The following is a 22,554-nucleotide window of genomic DNA, read 5'->3' as shown; positions in this document are numbered from 1 at the left end:
GTAAGAACAGAGGAAAATCGACTTTTCTCCATCATGGTTACTGCATAAGGCCTTGATAGTTAGGTCAGCGGGAACTGCAGGAGACCCCAGCTGTACTGTACTTATTGACCTTCTACTCACACATCCTGACAGCCAACATCATTCTCTAGGAAGGCTATTTTCTTCCTGTGCCCAGCTTCAAATAGAAAAAAGCAAACAAACAGACGTTGGGATGAAAGCTAGTGATGAGTCTTTGATGGAGGAAGAAAAATCAATGCCCAGTGTGAGCCCAAGGCTGAAGGAAACATGTGTAAGTTGCTTCAAACGAACTCATCTGGATGTAAAACAACACTTGAGGCCATGCACTCTCTCCTGCGTTTGGGGTCAGATCCACTTTTAGTTCGGCCAATTTAGGAAAGTGGTTTTCTTCAAAAGAAAGCAATTTTAAACATTTTCTTTCAACAGGCTCATCCTCTGCCTCTGCTTTGAATTATATAATTGAGAATGTGTGGCACATTGTTAAACTTTTAAATGCAGTTTCACTTTATATTTATATATATATATATAAACACAGCAGCTTGTTGTGTTTGTGTAAGTTTAAAGAGAAGCAAGAACCTTTGTTATGAATCTTGAAGTTGCAGCAGGTAAACAGTAGTCACATTTAAAGATAAAGAAATAATATACAGTTATTTTGCCTGAGTACCTGTTATAGATGCTTCTGAGTGCATCTTCAAACTTGCGCAGGACTTTGGGGGGCGTGGGCCACTTCACATGCCTGCCGTAATCCTTCATTGATCGGACATTTTTGAAGCGGCGGTTGACCTCTCGGATGTAGGACTTGACCTTGTAGCGTCGGTAGGCCTGCAGGATGACAAGTGCTGCTCTCATCCGCCGGTATCGCATTCTGGCTATGGTGCCCCTCCACACCTGGAGACACAGGACAATATAATGAAAATGTAGGTAACTGCAATTAATAAAGCTTCTGTAGATAACGCATTCTGTATTGTCACACGCTGGGAACACAACTGCTGCAACGTGAGGTTCTTGAGCAACACGTTGTGTACTGGTCTTCTTAACATCTGGGAACTCCTTTACACAAAGGGATGGTTCAGATTGAAGCAGCAGAGGATGAGGTATCCTGACTTTCAATCTCCTTTAGCAGTCAAGCTCTTGCAATGCTGAATCCTACGTTTCCCATGATGGAAATTATGGCATATTGTTATTAGACCCTATGTCTTCTACTGTACACCTGCATGCTATGCTACTCTTCTTTGTCTTGTTAACTGAGAAGCTACATTACTGTCAACAGTCACCAAGCTGTTTTGTGAGGCTACAATGGTCATTGTATAGAAACTGTAGAGATGAACCAAAATAATGGACAGATTGACATTTTGATCTGATCATGGCAGTCAGGAGATCACCAAAGGTCAAAAAGACCATGAATGTCTGCACCAAATTACATAGTAATCAATTTCACTCTGTTGTCTAAGTCATTTGGATACATAAGCTTGGATTCATAAAGGTTTAGACAAAGTTTTGTGCCACCCATCTTGTAGATTTGACTGAAAAAGCTAAATATTCACCCTGCTGGTAATAGAAGAAAAGTCAGGGGATCACCAAAGTTGCTACAATTCATCTTCTGGGTCACTCTAAATCTTTGTACAAAATGTTGTAGCAATCCATCTAACAGTTGTTGAGATATTTTATGTGAACCAAAGTAATAGACTGACAAATTGACCGTCATTGCCATCCTTTCAGCTGTGCTGCTAGCGGGGCTAAAAATTGGTCTACAAGCTCAGGCTTTGTGATGACATGATGACAACATCAGGGGTTATTTCCTCAAACTTGACAAAGCTCCTCCAGAGCCACACAGGACATTACACAATAAATTTTTTTAAATCCAAAAAATACCCAAACAAAAGCTACCTGAACATTTTAAAAAGACCAAAAATGGTAAATAAATGGCTCATTTATAAAGGGATTTTATCCAAATCTCACAATTTGCCATTTATCCATTCACACACACGCTCACAGTTGGCAGGGAGGTACCATGCAAGGTGCTGGCCTGACCATTGGGATTCAGTGTCTTGCTCAAGGACATTTCGACATGTGTGTCAACTTTGTGATTAGTGGACGACCCACTCTACCTCCTGAGACATGGCTGCCCCACCCAGGAACAGTCAGAACCGATCCATATCAGACCCGATCCAAAATGCAGTAGACCCAAACAGAGCCAAATAGAGACAGAGAACATGAACAACGTGTAGCTGCAGGCGAAGAACAACAACACGTCATTTTCACAGCACACACTGTTTCTCTCGCCTCAAAAAAAAACATCTTTCTCTTGTGGTGATGATCATGCACCGCATGATTAGAGTCCACTTGGATGTACTCAGGTAAGAGACATATTACCACAAAAACCCAGAGACACAGGGCAATAAAACAGAACCGTACTGTACCAGAACATTTGGACCTAGTCTGACTTTACTAATGCAGGAGGATGAGGGGATATTTAGAGCTGCTGTATCTAGATTTTTTACTTATTTAGTGGAATATCCATCACTAACCGGTCTATTTTTAAGGTCTCATTCACCGGTGGTATGACCTCTGCATGAAGATCATAAAATATTGAGCGATGAATATATTTAGAACTATAAATACAGCTGAATGTTGCTATAATAGCTCATATATAAATGTGTATTTCAATGTGTCACACTGCCGATTTTCCTCATTTACAATTATACAAACAAAGAGTTTTTTCATTACACATTGCTACATATTTATTTGTTATACATAAGTGCTTGTAATGTTTGAATAACACGGACTCAGACTAGAATGAGGGCTAAATTAAGGACCCCCAAGCCTGCCTGTAACTATACATAGGTTGAGTGGCTATCAGACCCTCTAAAACATGAATAATAGATGTAAGTGGGACCCCAGGGAATCATAACTCCTGATCCGCCCTCACTAAAATCACCACCATATGCTCCCATTTTACTGTATTCTCTCCCTTTCTTACACACAACTTCTCAATTATTTACATATTTATTTGACTATATTGTACCTAAATAATCCTAAATAATCAGTAATGGAGCGTATTTAGTGTCACAGACCAAAGAAATTAAAGGAAAATACTGCACAGTGCGCTGGAGGCTCACTTCTGGATATCATCTAACTGTGATGCAAAGTAATCATGGAGATCAATTTAATCTTTCAAAGTGTGGGGGTGACCCGAAGGCACAGAAAAGGATTTCCTGCTTTTGCATATTAAAACTGTGGAGGAGGCGGCGGTGTAATGATTTAAGGGAAGAAGATAAGTCATGCACCAGTGGAATATGGAAGCAGCAGATTCATTCATGTTGTTTCAAGCTGATATAACCACATCAGCTGCATATACGTTTAAAATGTACTTTAATATTATTTCAAGTGAAGTAATTTAAGTGAAATGTCACTTTCTGACAACAGGAATGTAGCATGGAGCCACCTCCTCTGGAGACTAGAAAGAAGAGGCTGAATCACACTGAAATCAATAAAAGAAGGCCAGTCAGCCATCTAAATCACCAAGCCAGCTGGGTCGCACTGTGTTTCTCAGAAAAGTAAGGTTTATTTTGGACCCTTTTAAGCCCTAAAGTTTATGTAATCATGTGTTATATGTCCAGTAATATCAGATAAGACCTATCAGATTAAAAAAAAAAAAAGAACAAATCTGTCCCCCAGGATGTCAACTGATATAAACTAAAGCCCACTGGCCCAGTTTCTGTGCATAAAATCTCAGATTCTTCAATGGTTTCTGATAATTATTACAAATAATGTTCACTTGCACAGAAATGACATATCAGATCAGAAAGCACAGACTCCTGCCCTATCCTTTGTCCAAGTCTTTGTAACATGTCTGTTGCTGCTATCCAGAGTTAGGGTTCAATTCACACACTTCTACAGCTAAATTACCAATTAAAAACCTGAAACATTAATTAATCTTACATCTGAAAACAGGGCTGTTTTTCTTAGGTCATAAAAGGCTTGTATTTATGTCTATTTGTTATTGTATTTATGTCTAAATACTGTATATACTCTGTGATTTATCTATGTTTATGCAAAGCGACAAACATCTACCCAGGTATAAAAACTCTAATGCTGTGTTACTGTAAGTCTCAAATGGTGCTTCTCTGGCAAAATGGCAGTTGACGACCTCTTCCTCCACACTGCACTGTCTCTAATACATAATGGATGAGAGTGAGAAAAGAGGAGCGACTACATATTCATCACTAATCGACCCCTGAGATGACTCTTCCACATGCTCAGGGTGACAGCGGTAGGTGGAATGAAGGGGTTTTTACTGCCTGGCCCGACTGCAGTGGGCTTAGTTGTCTCTGTGAACAAGGTTAAAAGTTACCTTCATTTATATTCAGAATGTATTCTGAGTGTTACAGTAAATGAAACAGTGTTTTAAGAGCAGGCAATGGGTCAAACACTGCTGTCAAAATGGCCCCGGTGTAAAAGGTAGACTATGAGTGGATTTAAATTGGAATTTGAGCCTTGTGAAGTTAGTCAATACAAAAATATGTGGGAATATACTATGTTCTGAGTGGACAGTGTATGGCACTCTTTTTCATGTTTCATAACACTATTTTATGAAATTCTTCATTCATCCATTTTCTATTAAGTGTTTCGTTCTAATCTCTGCCAGGATTTTACTTACATACTTGTTGAAAATATTATTTCCTGTTTACGCCATGACTGATGAAAAAAAGTGGCTAACCCACACAGTATCATTTCATATAAACAAAACAACTACATAGCATACCTTCACTACAAAACAGTCATTTGTGTGGAAAAGTCAGTTATTACTAGAAAAAAGAAAACAGAAAAAAACGTATTTTCACACACATTAAAAATATGGATAGTGGCTTTAAGCTGCTGAGGATGAACAGGATCCTTGTAGGTGTTATAGGGCTTAAGGTTGACTTATTATTGTGGTGGTACAAATTGATGTAGCACAATAACAGACAGACATTACATTATCTGGCTGTACAGTGCTATAATTACACATTCTGTCATTCACTATGTGATATACAACAATGATATGAAGGTTAGCCTCGTCTCACCACTGAATACTGTATGAGACTATTGCTGTGCAATCAATAGCATTCTTTCATTCACTGTGACATAAAGCAGAGGTTGAGGTGAGCAGATGGTTGCAGACACATTTCCTAACTGTATGTTCTGTGTGAAAATGAGAAGATTACAGTGCTTTTCTTCAACGTGCTTAAGGTTGTCCTTGCTATCACAAATCTCCTTCTGCTACAGAAACTTGTACAGTTCTTGCCTGTGGCATTTCTGTTGCAGACGTAGCTCCCCTTAGGGTGGTAGTAATACCAGTATCAATACTGATACTTAAACTTTTTATTATTACAAGCGGCCACTGTGTTTCTGAATACATTTCTACTGCAGCCAAATGATGCTGATTGCTGAACATTACAATGTATTCATTATACTACTAAGGTAATTATGTCAAAACAAAAGACAGATATGAAAGGAGAATTAACATTAATCCTCACTGAGTTAATTCTATTAATCAATGCACTGAATGCTGCACACAGCGGCAGCAGAGTGTGTTCGTGTGCCCAGAGTGTGATCCAACAGGAGACAAAACCATGTTTATTTTTGGTGATGACCCGTCCGACACTAGTATTGCTACTAAAAACCATAATTAGTATTGGTAGTATTAATATTCCAAATACTGATCTGCCCACCCCTACCTGTAGTTACAGTTTTGAAAAGGTGCATTTCAGCTCAGTAATATCTATATCTATACATATGCTTTATTTCTATGCTGCAACCTGTTAGTGGACATTTATAAATCCAGTTTGTGATCTAGTTTATTTATTTTTTTACAGTTTAGATTTCTTCTTTTTTTTAAGTTCTAATTTTAAGAATTGTCTAATGAGGGGAATTAGATTTCTACTTGTTTAAAATTTTGGCAAAGTCTCTGCCTTTCTAACTTTTTTAACTTGATATTTAGTGTAATATTAACATATTTATTTATTATTAGTAGACACATTTCCCTTTTAAAAATATATATATATATCTTTTTTAATCAATTATTGATTGGTAGTTGTATCCAGTGATATTTGGCTGTAAAGATGTTGTTTCATGTTGTGAATTTTGTCCATGAGCAAAATGTTGTAGCTCTAATAAACTCAGTGATGAGTGTGGGAATTGTACAAAGATCTTATCAGTGAAAATCTGTCATACATACAGTATTAAATATTCATCTAATTATATGCAAACCAGTGAAACTCTAGAATTTACTAAATTTAGTTCAATCTAAATGAAATTAGTCAGCATATAAAACACTCCTGTGACTCCCCCTCCCCCATACAGACACAGTGTCCCAGCCCATATGTGCTCACATAATATACTGAGTAACAAAGAAAAAAGTGGCATTGGATTTTCAGTGAGAGCTCAGTTAAGATGTTGCCTGCATAATATCCACATGGTGCACGGGCCTATGCCAGATCAACAACTGTGTTTATCTAAGCTACAAATCACTAATTAAATTGTAAACGACTGTGGCTGGAGGTGAGAAGCAAAGCAGGAGGAAAAAAGACCATAAAGGAACAATGAATCAAATAACGGCAGACATAAAATGTCTCCACTGTCTTCGGAGCCTCATTAAGGTGTGTGACAGGTGGAAAGTGGCGAGAGGTTAGAATTACGACGGGGCCATCCAGCCGGCCCCTCGCAGGCACGAAACACCATAAACACATTTTCTGCTTCTCCAACATCGAAGCAGACTGGCTGTGATGACGCTGGTGAGCTGATGAAGATGACACTCGGGGGAATGTGGATAAATCAGGCCAATAACAAGGCCCCTGACGGTCTGCCCCCTTACTCTCCTGGCCAATAAAGCCATCTGATCATCCTTTTAGAGACTCTGCCATCATGGAGCCTGCCCTCACCACGTTCCCGGGCCCTGGATTTACGAGCTCATCAAAGCCAGATTGGGGATCTTTCGTCTCAACAAAGCGGGACAGATTGCTGGGGTTTTATTTGGGTTTGAAATGCACGCTGGGTAAAAGCATTCACAAATCACATGTGCCAGGGCAACTGGTGAGAGCTGGAAGGTTTCGGTTGAGATGTTGAACATGAGCAGGACACAGACTGGACCCATTACTGGCCACTGAATGTCTTTAATCAAGTATTGGGACTCTACTAAAAGGCCATTAACTGAACTGCAGTGTTGGCAATTTAAAAAGCTCAATATAAAAACACACAAACAACCCTCCACCTTGTTGGGGAAAAAACATGTCTGAATTCCGACATGGAAAGACTGATAGGCCAGTCTGCACCATTGACACACTTGACTGCAACCCACTGCTGAACGCTTGAGTTTCCACATCCTCTGGGGATATTGAGCTGGTTTTCCAGTGACATGCTCGATGCACACGTTGGGCGGAGGGGGGCGGAATCAGGAGTGTGTGACACAATTTAGTGAGGCTGCAACGTGCTCGGACCACAGGCTGTCACAGGGAGCCATCAGGCCAAGGCATAGGCCAACAGTCATTATCATAAATCAATAAAGTGCTCGGGTGAGCAGCACACACCCACCAACACTAAGACCACTATACTGACACTGATTCCCATTCCTTCAAGCGTGACTCCCAGCATTTGGTTATTTTACATTTTTAGCTCCGGGCTAATGTACAGAGCAATGATGTGAAAGTGTTCAAACTGATCTTGAACAATATGGTCTGATTAGAAGGGACAGTATTGAAGATTAAATTGAATGGCCTTGGGTGCCCCATCCATCAATTAGATGGGACTGGACTAAATAGATTGGAAGAATATTGCCAATGGTCAGCAGTATATGCTTAAAGTAATACACGTCATTCAAGAGTTTGAAGGACAAGCAATAAAATCAGCTTACTGAAGTGACAAAGCAAGAATACAGTATACTATGCATCCACTAAAACCAGTATGCCAGTATGTAAAAGAAAGCTAGGCTTTACAGCATCGCATTGTACACACGTTATCTATATCACAGCAGAGACGGTTTGTGGTTAATCATTAGTGCTTGAAATACAATATATACACAATGGGCTTCAATGGGTGTCCCCCTTTTCTTAATGACTGAGAATCTTAAATATCTATAGTAAGAGCTGGCTAGAGCTGAAACTGCTGAGCTAAGAGCTGAAACAGATGATAAAGTCAATTATGTTTATTCCTCCATTGCTTTACTAGTGGTCCAAAACTCATATTGTTATTATTAGTTTTCAGTAATTTCTTTAAAGCAAAAATGCAAAGACTTCACAGGTTCCAGCTCCTAAAATGTAAATATTTGCTGGATTTCTTCATCTTCTATGGTGGTAAAGTAAATAATAAGTTTGACTCTTGACAAAACAAGCATTGGAAATTTGTGATTGGTAGTTTTTTATTATTTTCTCCAAACAATTAATTAAGAAAATAATGAGCAGATTAATCGATCATGAAAATAATAATGGTCAATCAACGTTTTTCTTTATCATTTCTTCATTACTTTGTGTGGCTTTCTATAAGCATCCAGTAATTTACAGTAAATAATGTAGGTGAGGTTTCATTTTAGTTATTTTATCAAATCAATTTATTTTCCTCTGGTATGAAAATGTCCCAAAATATTAGTAATATCATTAATATAAAGTATTTTGGTAATTGTTTATCCTTTATTAGACAGTAAACCGTGAGTGACAAGGACTATGGCGATGGGGCTCAGCATCCTAAACCCTTAGAGCACCAGGGCGCCTGTGTTGCAACTGTTACTCAGAATGAAAACTGAAAATAAAAGGGTTTTGTGAGGATTTGGAGGCTAAAATCTAAAAAATAAATCAGTAAACTTTAGTAGCAAACCGCATGTCAGTTGCCATGGAGAGAGGCCCATGGTTACAGTTTTTATACTTGCCAAAAGGTGTCATGAACCGGGGGATATTTTTAGGCTTATAGCATTGAAAGAAAGCACAAATTCAATTGATTCTGTAGCCTTCATACAAATGTTCTGAAATTATGCTTTTCTTTGAAAATTGATTACATTACAAGGACAGCTGAACGGTCAGTATAATCCGCACTTAATACAAACAAATTAAGCAAATTAAGCTTCATTTGCAAGAACAGTCACGTGTCTTATATTATAAGAGAAAAGCACTTAGGTCATGAATGTTAACACAATATAACAAAGGAAAGTTAGGACTAGAAGAAAATGTAGTGACTTTCCACATCACTACCTTCCTGAGAACAGACAAAGGACATTTCCTCTCTTCAAAATCCAACTGTATGATTGTAACAAAAAAGTTAAACCACTCTCCTTTGATCCGCTGTGTTCTCAACCATTTAAGTTTTTGTGGAGGTGATAGCCTTGGATGATATCTAAAACACTTTGCAGGTTTCGAGGGGATCAGAGGATTAGAGATCATGTTTCTGCTGAGGTCTAGCAGGAGACAGATCAGTTCTGGACAGTTAAGCAGGGAAGAGGCAGTGCTAGCCTTGCACTAAGTAGCCTGTTATTCTCAAGAGGGCTGCACAGAGCTATCCACAGATTACTCCCTTTTCACATCAGTAAGATTCTCCAAAAACATGTTTTTTATTTATTTATTACTTTACAATTTATTGCCTCAAGACGTGAGTTATCCACCAATAAACAATACAAATTAATAAAAACAGGACTCCTTGCCCTTTTTAGAAGTTTTCATTTAGCTCCTGCTCAGATAAACCCCCTCCCCATGGCTACCCAAGACATAACACTCGCCACGTCTGATAAACCTACTGCTACACAGAGACTATGTAAAGCTTTGGAAAGCAATTAAGGCGGCGGTTCAGAATACACGAGGGGGGAGTCTCTTCTCGTCATCGTTTCTCCGCTGACAAGCACAGACAGTTAATGTGATGTGGATGGCTGAGCCTGAATTTATGAAATATTCATTTTAACACACAGGGAAGGTGGGGGTGGCCTATGTATAATTTATAACATCTGTATTTGTGTTGGATTGCGTGCCTTTTTTAGCTATTGTTCTGGTTGCCATTCCCCAAAGTGGTGATGATTAGATTGCTCTGTATAAGGTAGAGATGTCAGTGTTGTCGATGGAGGATCGCACACAGGAGGATGCAATCACTGGTAATGCACCCAGGCCTGATAGCAATAAATTTCAGGTTTGGCGGATTGACAGGGTGAAGCACCACAAGAGGGGAAAGATGAGGTGAGTAAGAGCACATGAAGAAAGGACGGAGGGCTGGAGAGACCAGCAGGATTAAACTGAGCTGTGAAGGAGCCTCCTCCCCTCCTCCTGCCCCCAACCCTTACCTCCAGCTACTCCCCCTCCCCAAAGGAGGAGAGGTTATGGTCATTTAAAGGGCTAAAAGGAGAGTGCAGCTTCAGAAAAACACAATATTCTCCAAATCTGGACAAGCAGTGGCACTACAAGGGGGCCACTCAACCTGACTTCAGGAAGTGTGCACATCCACAGATTTTTAGCTGTTTGATGATGGGGCAAGCTAAGTGGTTTTATAATAAATCCATGAGGCAAAGAGGGACAAGAAGTGTGTCTGAGCCTCAGTCATAGGCTGACAGTCCTGGCACTGTGGTCCTTACTGGCATAAGGCAGTGTGGTGTGCCAGGTGCTGATAAGGGGATTGCTTGGCACAGCAGATCAGACTCAGGCTGGGATGTTTGTTTGAGTAACAGCATGACACTAGATACAGGAGTCAATGCTGCTGTCACACCACTATTTGATTTTGTGTGTCACTGAGTGCATATAGCATGAGTGAGCCTGCCTGTGAGAAGCACATTCTGCATGCGTGGCCTTAACATTGACACAGAGCAAGATTAAATACGCCTGCTCCGACACCTCTGCGGTGCTGTGATGTTTGTTTTGGTGGAAAAGCTGTGATTCCTCTGGGCTTTCCCTTCATTATCAAAGCCTGCTTATCCTGGGAGATACAAGATAGGATTCTCCTGAGGGAGTGGTGGAAGGAACACCCGTCTGGTATGTCTGTGGGAAGAGCCTGCAAAGGGTCATACAGATCGATACAAAGGTCAACCAATCAATGCACTACAGAAGTTCATTTGGCTGGACAACCCTTTCATGTCTTTGAGCTTGGAGATACTCCTCGAGAAAGGTAGACATGAAAGCAACATAGTGTGGAGGAATCTGCTCACATGATGCTAATGTACTGACAGGTTGGGGAAAATGGATGAGTGTCAATCACATGTCTCCCAGGTGGAGGATACTGTGCTTCAAGTGCCCAGATGATGTATGCAGAGCGTGTTTCTACTCTCATACACCAACACAGTGTTCTTGAACTACCTGCCTGTCAGAGATGGCATTTTGATTTGCAGATTTGCATCGTGCATGCTTGATTTGACAGCCAGACAGAGCAGCGAAACCAATCTCTCCATCTATCAAAGGGACAAAGTTTTGCTCTGCTCGCTGATCTGACACATGTCAGCGCATAATCACAGCAAACATACTGGCACTCTTGCCTGAAGGTGTCATCAAATCACTGACGCATGACGGGTTTACCAACTGAGACACGACAGTGATCAATATTCAGAGCAGATCTTCTAAAACAAGTCCAGTGGAAGGAAAAGTACTGATGTACTGTTCACAGAGTAATTATCAGTATCAAACAAAACTGCCAATATGATCAAATGATTCATATAGGACCAGCCTGTGGCCACACCCTAACAAACACAGGATTTACTCCGATGATTAAATGTGTCTAAAATACTATTACTCTTTGTATGAATTGAGCAAATGAACACAAACACCTGAATACACGAGTGAGCAACCTAATAAATGCAGATAGATTCCATACATGTCACCAGATCTCAACCCAGTTGGACACCAGCCGGACACTTTGGAATGAAGTGTTGGTGCTCTCCATCACCATCATGAAAATTTCCAAATGAGGGAAAATCTTTTGGAAGAATGCTGTTAATCCCTCCAACATGACTTGAGGAATCTGTAGCTTTATTTATGGCTGTTCACATAACCTTTTAAACGTGGCCCATATCAGATTCCAGTGTAAACAGGTCACGTCCCTGAAGTGAACCATATATATATAAACAGAATCTTGTCGTTTTGCTGCATTAAAGCAAAAAGGTGTACAGACGGCTTAACAAGAAATGTCATTCCAATCTTCCAATTAATCAATTCAAGCCCCGGAGAGAAGAGCTGCATGAAATGGTATATAAATACTTCACAGTTTTTGGTAACATTTAGCTCTTGTTTTCTACAAAGGTTGAAAGCACATATTGTAGGTCAACTTTCAGCCAAACATAAGTATTGATTTCATGATATTTTGACCTCAAATATGCTAAAATAATACAGCATCAACACAAACATGCTGTACATCCTCTTTATCCACACCACCAGATACTTTTAATGTATGAAAACATGAACCAGTGATCTATTCCCATCATATTTACAGTCCATTGACAAGTCAGAGAGGTTAATTCATGACCTGCAAACCAAAATGATTTTATAATCATTACTGCTCAAAACTCCCTGAAACATTTCCGATGAAAAATCTGAGATCTACTCATCACATCTAACAACTTTACAAGAGCTGTGTGGGTGAAAACTCAGACAGAGAAAGAGAGAGGAGACATTCACCCTGAGAGATATAAGAGACTAATAATAAAAGATTAAATTAGCTCCAATAATACCACTGTGCTTGTATAAAAATTTGACTAGAGTTTTTCCAGTCTCCAAGGTTATTCATATGCAGAACAAGGGCTGGTGAATTTCAATGAGAACATGACACGGGTCTTGAAACCGTCCTCATGGTCTTGTTTGAAGGCTCTCATCAGATAATAGTTGTTGATGGCTGGCAATCAGAGGTATTCACAATGACAGACGTTGGAAAATAGGAGCTCTTTCATTATCAACAAATACTGAAAAGGATAGTGCTCATTCGGTTCACTGGTTTAAATTCAAGGCAAAATCAAGATTAAAAAAATTATTAAAAAAAATGAAGAAATGTAATGAATCAGTGACTATAGGGGGCTTCTCAATAGCTTTCTCTCTTACTTTTGGCAGTAAGAATTGCACAAATTATGAATTTTCAATGGCTACAAAGCAATAATGCAGCAGAAATTTACAGTTTCATAAGCTGCCATGAGGTAGTCTCACCTTCTGGAGGAAGAGCACAATTCTCTGGACCATCTCGGCTCGCTGCTCCTCCAGGCTGAAGAGGGTGCGTGGTGTGCGGATGAAGACCTTGGTTTTGCCGTAGGCCACGTCGTGGTCAAATCCACACCCCTGCAGGAGCCTCTTCACTGCATCTTTGTCTGATGGCAAGTCATGGTTTGGCCACGTAAACTCTGAGATCATCTTGTATCTGGAGGAGGGAAAAAGTATCAGAAAATGCATTAATGTGCAGCCAACAGAGACTTAATGTATTAAATTAATCGGTTCAAGAATGTATTCACTGAAATTATACATCAATATAGTGATACTCTTTATACCTTTTAGGTAGTTACTTAAAGTATTACTCCATATCCTCAGATCATGATATATCTGGAAATACTGTATAGTGCCGTATAGATCTTAATTACTAAGCAAGCATGGGGCTTTGCTCCTGGCAGGGTGCGATGAAAATCATATCATTTAGTACATGAAAAGGGGATTAATTATCGTACAGTGCACCTGCTGCCCGACGCGGGGGGGTAAAAGGTCTTTTCGGTGCTATAAATCCACTGAAATACTCCACAGCAAGCTTTAAAGGCATTGTATTATTTTTTTTGTATTCTAAAGAAACTTTATGTACGGCTTGAAGGATGGTCAGCAGAGCTGAGAAACAGCTTGTGCTGCTGTCAGTCAATATAATTCCTTCCTGTGTAAGTTCCAACAAAAGCAAGGCTCTTTGAATTTGTGTGGGTTGTTTTGACACGGAAAATCACTCCTGAGGAGGAAGAAGGACAGCTTTAAAAAGGACAGTGACAGGCCACCACAGCAAGTGAATATTAATCATGTTTTTTCAAAAAAGGTGAGCATGAAATCACTATGAATTTACAACATTTTCTATATTTTCTTAATGTTTTTTTCAACCTTTTTGCACATCGAAAAGCACAGAATAACCCGAAGTTCATGTCAAAACTGATGAATAAAATTAAGATTATGAGGCTATTCCAAGACAGCAGTGATACTCTCTGTCTTCCAAGATCCAACAGACTGCGTCCCTGTGTCACTTCACAGCCGACCCACTGGCAGGCAAGGCTGTGATGTAATACCAAGTCCAAATACATCAGCGAGGGGGATTGGAGTGACAGAGTTGGATGACTCGATAGCATGTTATGCAAAAGACTCATTACCTAATCCTCCGTCCTCCACGACGGGTTCTACGAGGGCAGTGGGGAAATGTGACAGCTGGGGAACGAGGGCAAGGCTACAACAAGTGTGTGTGTACTATTAGGAGTGTTGGTTAGCATAATGTGTTGTGTTATGGTGACTTAGTGCCGCCAGCTTGTAGCCAAAAGTATCATTAAAAAACAAGTCAAGACCAGCCTGTCAGGGTTAAGCTCTCATCTATTAAGCAACTGACCTGCTGTAGCATGAGTGCAAGTGCAACATGTGAGTGAAACCTTCTGGTTCTTCACTCCCACTCGTGGAATATCACCTGCAGAGGACATTTGTCCATTGCTCATCTCTGAAGTCTAACCCAGATCTATAACCCAGGTCTCTTTTTGTTACGAGCCAAGACTGAACATTCTTATGAAAGCTCAAGATTGTAGATATTTAGGGTTGCTGGTGATTAATTGTTTAGTCTACTGTATGAAATATCACAAAATGGTGTAATATATCTTCTGACATCTTCTTTTGTGCAACCGTAAGTCCAAAACCCAAAGACATTCAATTTAAAAATATATAAAACACAGATGAACAGCATCTTCAACACATGAGGTATAACCAGAGAATATTTGTGATTACTGCTTAATTAAACAATGACAAGAATTATCCATTCTCAAAACTGTGTACTTTCTTTAGATCAACCAATCAATTATCGACAAATTGGTTCAACTGATACCATCAGCCTATTTTAGCGTCTTCACAGATATATTTTTTTCTGTGTGTTGGCCAATAAGTAATATCATTATAGTTTTTGTATATGCAGTCTATATGAATATACTGGTCCTTTATATAATGATGTAATTTGCTCAGTAGTTAATAGTATAGAGTACAAACCAGACAAGCAAAAAAACACATGCAGCATTTCCTTACTACACACCACAGTGCTGAAACAAACTCCCAGAAGATCAGTGGTGGAAGAAGTATTTTATTCCTTATTCAAGTAAAAGTAGCAATGCTGCCCTGTAAATGTACTCTGTTACAAGTAAGAGGGTTTTATGTAAAAGCACATTGAATTGCCTTTATGAAATAAACTATTACGTTAATAAACTATATTAATAAACTTGCCTTTAACTTTCATAACTTTGAGTTAAATCTTCTAATCTCAACTCCAGTATAAACTAATGTGTAAAACTTCACTGAAATGAATTAACTTCTATTTTTGTTGACATAAAATGTCATAACAAATCCTGTACATTTTGTAGTTAAATTTAAGGACGTTTATGTTAAAGGTTATTCATATTTGCCAGAAAAATCAGATTTTTATGACTCTTAAATTAAATTTCTATCAGCCTCAGAAATCCATTATCAGTACTTTGTTTGCAAGCAACTTCATGCTAATTGGGATGTAAACAGAATTGTAATATCAGGTGTTTTAGCTTCTACAGGTTATGAATAAAACATGAGTTATTAACGCAGTTCATTGACTCGTAGTTGTTTACTACTTTACCAAATTAAAACAGGGTATTTTACTCAGCAAACTGAAATGTTTCTCTCTAGTAATTATAATCCAGTCGTCTTTTGAACAATGTCGGAAGGACAAAAATATTATGCTTGTAGGAAACTGACAAAATTAGTGGTACTGTTAAAAATCACAAGCTGATGATGATTAAGGGGTTTTTGTAATGGCTGCTGGAGATGCAACTGATTGGCTGCAAGATTAGATTAGCTGCGAGCTGATTAGGTTTACACAACACATATTCACACCCCACAGTCACAGGAGTTGTCATGTAATATCTTTCATGGCTGCCCAATGTGGAGCTTCTGGGGTTCACCATGTTTGTCCAGAACACTTATGTAAATGTGGAGCGTGTGAGGTGAGGGAGGAGGTTTTAATCACTTCTACTCAGCCTCACGAGCAAACCTTCAAACCACAACCCTAATATGATTTGACAAATACTTTATTTATTAAAGATGCCTATAATATGGGCCATTTTCAGTAGATTACAGGCTTAATCCAATAAAACAAATGAATCTGCTGCAGGATTGACCACTAACAACATGACTAACTGAAGAACTTTCATTTGAGCTATTTGTGCTATCTGTTTTACACATTTCACTTTGACTTGTGTTTGAGATTTTCTATATATTTGTTATTATTGTATTATAGTTTTCAAGGATTTCCTATGTGTACACTGTTCAACTATATTTTGATGTACTATTGGTAGTTTCTATAATCAGTCACATGGATGTGTGCACTCTAGTTGTCTGTGACCATGTCTGTTTGCCCCCTGGATCCTTGTCCTTTGTGCCTAACAATATGTGCTTGAAATTTAATTTTTAATGTAATGTGGAGCCACAATGATGAATGGGTTATGTGAATTTTCAAGAAAAATGCCAGACATTCTCTGATTAAAACTTCTGAAATAAAATGATTTGATGCTTCTCTCTGTTGTGTATGACAGTATGGACAGAGTATTTCACTGGTGTGATTAGTTGCAGCCCAGCATGTAATAAATAAAAACATGTAGGGGGAAATTCAACATATAACTCGCTGAAACAAGGTTGAAGACAAGGTGTTTAGAATGATTTTTAGGTTGTGTGTACCTCTGTAGGAAGCGAGGGTATGTCTGTCTGTAGGCGAAGCCGGCACGTCGCACTCTGACGTTCTCCAGCAGCCCGAGGTATTCCACCTGATGGCGACAGCGCTCCTGCTCGAAGAGTAGAGGGGACTTGACATCGTTGGGCTTGATGCAGCGAACGTAGTAGGGTTCCTACAGAAGGTAACAATGTGTTAACAACTGCTGAACATCTGTTTAATCTGTATTTAACTTGTAAGATGGACCAATAGTAAATTGTTATTATTATTCAGAGTGACACCTGAGGGAGCACATCTTGTATACGGAGTTACTGGTTGGTAACATGGGGGAGAATATTATCTAAAAAAAGAAAAAATCTGATGTGACTATGTGTCAAATGTTTATGTGATTAAAGGTATCTTTCCAGTTTTTCTAATGGTATAAGTTTTTGTTGAAGAAAAATGGAGAAAACTTTTTAAAACTGTTGAATATTGCTGGAATGATCAGGAAATTAATAGACTAGTCAAACTACAGAAAAAAATAAGAAACTATTTTGATAATCAACCTAATTATTTAAAAAACATTTTAGCTCCAAAACATGTTGTTTTGTTTTTTCAGCTTCTCAACTGCTTTTCTACCGACCACATACTGATTATTTTGGGCTGTTGGTTGAACAAATTAAGCAACCTGAACATGTCACTTTGGGTTCTGAGAAATTAATTGATGAATCAAGAAAACAATCATTAGTTGCAGGCCTACTGGTTAAGTCATGTGTTGCTTTCAGTTGACTCATTTCAGTTTCCCTGGGTTGGATCCATTTTAAAAGTTTGACAGTACAAATTGTGCAACAAATTCTGACTTATGACTTATGAAGACTAGATTATTTGATTTAGCATGTGATCAGATGTTGTATGTCCCTATTCTGAACTTAGGTACGTAAGTCCTGCATAGCGTGTTGATTGATCACTCTGTGTTAACAGGATACAATACAGCAGATAACAAAACAAGCCTCGAATTTGCACAAGAAACGTACATGGAGCCTAGTTTGAGGGCACAAAAAGGTGTGAAGTGATGTGAAGTGTGCATAAACTCTCAGAGTGGGCTGTGCAGTTTCAGAATTTGGGCAGCGAGTAAACCGTGTTTAGCCTCCGCTACAGCCTTGGATGTAATGCTGCTTGGTTCATTATCAGTTCTGACTACTCACCTTGCAGGCCAGGTTCTCCACCAACGAGATCATGGAGTTTTTGAAGAGTGTTGCAGCTGTCAGTGGTCGTTTGGTGACCTCCGTGATGCTCAGTTTGCCCTCAGGCCACATCCCCTTCAGTACTGGGTTAGAACTGAACAGACAAACGTAAAAGGAAAAGATATTACAACACATACATGAGTATGTGAGTATGAGTAAAAACAGCTCAATTCAGTTTGGCCATCCAACATTCATAAGAGACTTGTTGCAAGTCTTCAAGTCCAAACAATATAATAAGCAAGAGCTAGATCATTTATTTCATTATTATATGTCAATTTACATTTTAATGTAGGTGCAACTTCAACAAGGAAAAGGTTTTCATTCGTCATAAGCCTCCATATTACAACATTTTTGACTGCTATCCAAAAATCCTGCTTTTGACTTGTGTAAAGAGTATAATAAAATGCATATTAGACAGGTCAGGAATTACTAGACCTCACATTTATATTTCGCAGAGGAAAAACACCAGAGGATTGGAGAGGAGGAGGAGGATAAGAGCGAGCTGAGAGGAGATTAGTTGTACTTGTCCTGTGCTGTTTTTTTCTAGAGGGGTGTCATGTAATCAAAATGCTGCAAGGAATACAGCGAAGAGTGTGTGGAGGTGATTGAAGTGGTGTGTGTGTGTGTGTCACCTGTTGTACAGCAGTCTCTTGAAATCCTGGAACAGTGTGTCTTTGTTCTTATCAATAAAACCCACCACTGAGTACCTGCGAAGAGAGAGAGGCAGGTAAATGCACGTGTGCGCACACCCACACACACTTTTCTTTTTCTCGCACAAACCATCCTGTAACATCATAACTACATGATTACTGTGACCTAAATCTGACTCTGAATCATCCTGAAACAAAGAACTCACATTAATTGTGAGTTTTTTAATTGTGAATAGTGTTTCAGGTGATCTTAATATAGCCTCATGTTAATGCGTGCTGTTAGTGAGGAACCTGCTATAAATAACAGATTTGTTCTACATCATGCTGTGAGATGGTGTAAGTGCCTGGTCTAAGTGGCCCAGGGATCAATCAAGTCTGCCAGTCAGGCCCTGCTCCCTGCCTGAGTCGTCCCTTGGGTGGCAGACACTCAGCCCTCACAAATGGGCTCACACGTCTCCCTAAGAGCACTTTTTGGGGGCTTAGCGTGTGTGATTTATACATTTGAATGATGTTCAAGTACTTTGGGGATTGAGAAGCGGTGCTGTCATTTTCGGGGGACATCATGCAATAAAGATGTACTTTGTAGTGTACATGCAAGTATGTGTGTGTGTTTTTTTAAGTGTCTCAGTTTTGAATGTCAAGTTGCTGTTAATAGTTGGCTGACATTTTTTTACGTTGTTTTTTTAGGCTTTCATTTTGAATTGTATTCAGGCACTGCAAGACATTTTTTTAAACTTTAATTTAAAAATGCTGACAATTAAAAGTTGCAGTCCAGTTCACCGAAATGTTTTAGGTTTGACAGCAGAAAGTGGTGTGTCATTTTATTTTATTCACACAAACATGGTCATAATGTTATGGCTACTTTTCCATCCACATGTATGAGTTCTAGCTGTGTTGCTGAAGTTTCAGTAAAGTTTTGTCTCTCTGATAAAAAAAAAACATATACAGTTTATCATCAATACATGAACACAAATAATATAATTCAGACTCCATACATACAAATTTAAAAAAACAATTTAAAGGCACATTTATAGTTCTGATACAGTGACTGCCTAAAATATGGGATAGAGTATCAACAAGCAGTGTTGAATATTCAAACACAGACGGCCGAGCAGACAAAGGAACCAGGGTTATGAAAGAGAATATTTGGTCATAATCTAGTCATAAAGTGTGAATGAGCAGTGCTCCCACGTCCCCAAAACAACCATAAAGTTTCATTTAGGAACTCCCATCTGCTCTTGAAGTGGCCAAAAGTATAAGACTGTGGTTTCAGTAGGCAGCTCTGGGACATGAATATGTAAAAATGTACAAATGTGGGAAAAGAGCATGAATCACTGGTAAAAGCCTTTCCTGAATAAATAAAACTTTGAGATACTTACACCACATCTCCTGCATAGTGCCTGATGCGAAAGTCTCTGTCAAACTCCAAACTCTTGTCAGTCGGCGAGAGCTGCAGAGAGACAGAGAGCAGAGAGTGAGCAAAAAAGGCTTTCATTCAACTTTCAGTCGACATTTATCTGTATACTATGTTGTTATGCTAGCGTTATAATGCAAGTATTACATCCAACGTTTAGTTTGCTATCACTTTAAATATTCGAATTCTAAATCCCATTATTATTACATTATTAAGTCTCAAGTCCTAATGAGGAAATTGGAAGTCAAGTGCAAGCCCTTCTGTTATCGCTCGCTCAGTCTTTTATGTATTACATAACTTTGAACTTTACTTTTTCCACCTCTTCAGACTAAACATATAAAAATGTCTGCCTTTGCCTTGTGTTTTCTGGCTGCTCTTTGTTTTGAATAAATAATGTCCAACCATGAAAGTAACCAATGCCTTTGACTTAACATAAGAGGGATCCTATAGTAAACAGCGAGAACTTGTGCTGCTCTCAAACCTGTGAGATTTCTCTTCATTGTAACCATGATTAATTATGCAAGCAGTCATCATCGTGGCATTTGAACATTTTTATGCATGAAACATTTTTAAGGATATAGTCAAATAAACAGCAGGCAGCGGATTCCAATCGAATGTGGCAAATACCACAGCTACCCAGTTACAGAGGTCCCCTAATAAATGTTGGCTATAAATCTGGCTTCAATATCATTTGCAAGTTTGTTTTAACCTCTCTGAAGTTGCAGTTGTGTGGTTTTCCCACATCAGGACTGTTTGGGTAAATTGTCCATCTTAGAAATGTATGCTCAATTGGATTGCAAACAAACCTGTCTGGATTCTTAAGCAGTCCTTTTGTTATTACTCTACACAGGAACACTACGAATGCTTTGCAAAACTGCTAGAGCTACTGCAATAGCAGATGCAGTGATGCGGAAAACACTGACACTGTCAGGGAGGATAAAGCCTTACAGAAAAGAGGACAGGGAGGAGAGCGAGAGAGACAGACAGAAAGAAATGTGCAAGACGTGATAAATAAAATGTTAGAATGGGGGCATCAGAGACATGAAATAAGGACTGAGGAAGAGAGGTTAAAGTAGCGTGACGGGAGTAGACAAACAAAAAAAGAGGAAAGTGGGAAAGAGTGTGTGATACCGATGCCTGTATGTAGGCCAGTTAGCAGGAGAGCAAGAAGAAGCATGAATGGGAATGCACAGCAGTATCCTGTCACTAAAAGTATTACGCTGACATCAGAGATTTTAGGGAGACAGCAGTGGAGAGAGGTATCCCGCTCTCTCATAACACTCCCAAAGAGAGGGAGGTAATTAGCATAGAATTGGCCAAGAGTACAGGGAGCAGCAAGATTAAAGCTACTGATAACAAGGACTGATGTCTAAATACAGACACAGAAGACAAATATAGACAGATACACAATAAATAAACAATAAAAAAAGCATGTGGACATTCCTGTGCAGCTTTAAAGGACATTTTAAGAGGAAGCTATGTCCAAATTTCCAAACCCAGCCAACTCCTCTAAATTTCTTCATTTAACAGCATGTGTCTTCTTTAACTTCTGAGCAGTGTCTTGCCACAGGTTGCCAGATTAGGTCAGTGAGCAAAGGTTTTGGTCTCAGTACACGGAGAATGGTATTAAACCTGGCATCCTCATAGAAACAAGACTCAGTGATGCTGCGCACAGCTGTTGTTTGTCAGGAACTTCCCGTAAAACAACCAATTTCCTTTCATCAATTTCATATTTCTGTCTGTGTGCTGATTAAACAAAACAATACAATGTGTCTAGTTAGCTGGCTGTTTTTCTCTGTTTCTGGTCTTTATGCCAAGCTAGGCTAAAGTGGTGGCTGTAGCTCAGTCCATAGTGACTTGGCCTGGCGTTTAAGTCCAGCTTTGACCACAGTGAGAGTGTGAACTGGTGCACTACCGATGTGCCTTTGAGCAAGGCTCCGAACCCCTAACTGCTCCCGGGGGCATTGCTACTCCACCACCTCTCCACATTTGTTTGATTGTCACATTTGTGATTGTGAAAAAAACTGAGGATTAATAAAGTTGACAGCAGTGTGCTTCCAACTTTTGTCCCTTTGCTGTTTTAACTAGACATTTTCCCTGGGCACAAAGCCTGACCCATAAAGAAATGGTTTTCCAGTTTTGTGTGGAAAAACAGCCTGCACAGAGTCCTGACCTCAACCACATCCAACACCTTTGCGAAGAAGCGGAACGCAGTCTGTGAGCCATACCTCATCACCCAACATCAGTGTGGGACCTCACAAATGCTCTTGTGGCAAATCCCTGCAGCCAGGCTCCAAAATCTTGGTTTTAGAATGAGATGTCACACATGTGAAATGTGTGGGTGTCCACATACTTTTGGCCATGTAGTGCA

General features: G+C 39.3%; 1 protein-coding gene across 1 annotated transcript in view; it reads right to left on the bottom strand.

Moving 5' to 3' along the window:
* Window positions 1–22,554, bottom strand: part of myo1d (myosin 1D) — a 99,909-nt gene that overhangs the window by 37,235 nt on the left and 40,120 nt on the right. Inside the window, exons 12-17 of the mRNA XM_035668011.1 lie at window positions 20,149–20,219; window positions 18,752–18,826; window positions 18,081–18,213; window positions 16,905–17,071; window positions 13,143–13,350; window positions 683–906 (exon numbers count right to left, since the gene is read on the bottom strand). Coding sequence (XP_035523904.1) covers window positions 683–906; window positions 13,143–13,350; window positions 16,905–17,071; window positions 18,081–18,213; window positions 18,752–18,826; window positions 20,149–20,219 — 878 coding nt within the window. The remainder of the gene's footprint in view (window positions 1–682; window positions 907–13,142; window positions 13,351–16,904; window positions 17,072–18,080; window positions 18,214–18,751; window positions 18,827–20,148; window positions 20,220–22,554) is intronic.

The sequence above is a fragment of the Morone saxatilis genome, unplaced genomic scaffold (genome assembly GCF_004916995.1).
Source record: "Morone saxatilis isolate NCDOM2014 unplaced genomic scaffold, NCSU_SB_2.0 Contig1, whole genome shotgun sequence".
Lineage (NCBI taxonomy): Eukaryota > Metazoa > Chordata > Actinopteri > Moronidae > Morone > Morone saxatilis.
The sequence above is the reverse complement of the archived record's forward strand: the minus strand, read 5'-3'. Positions and strand labels throughout refer to the sequence as shown.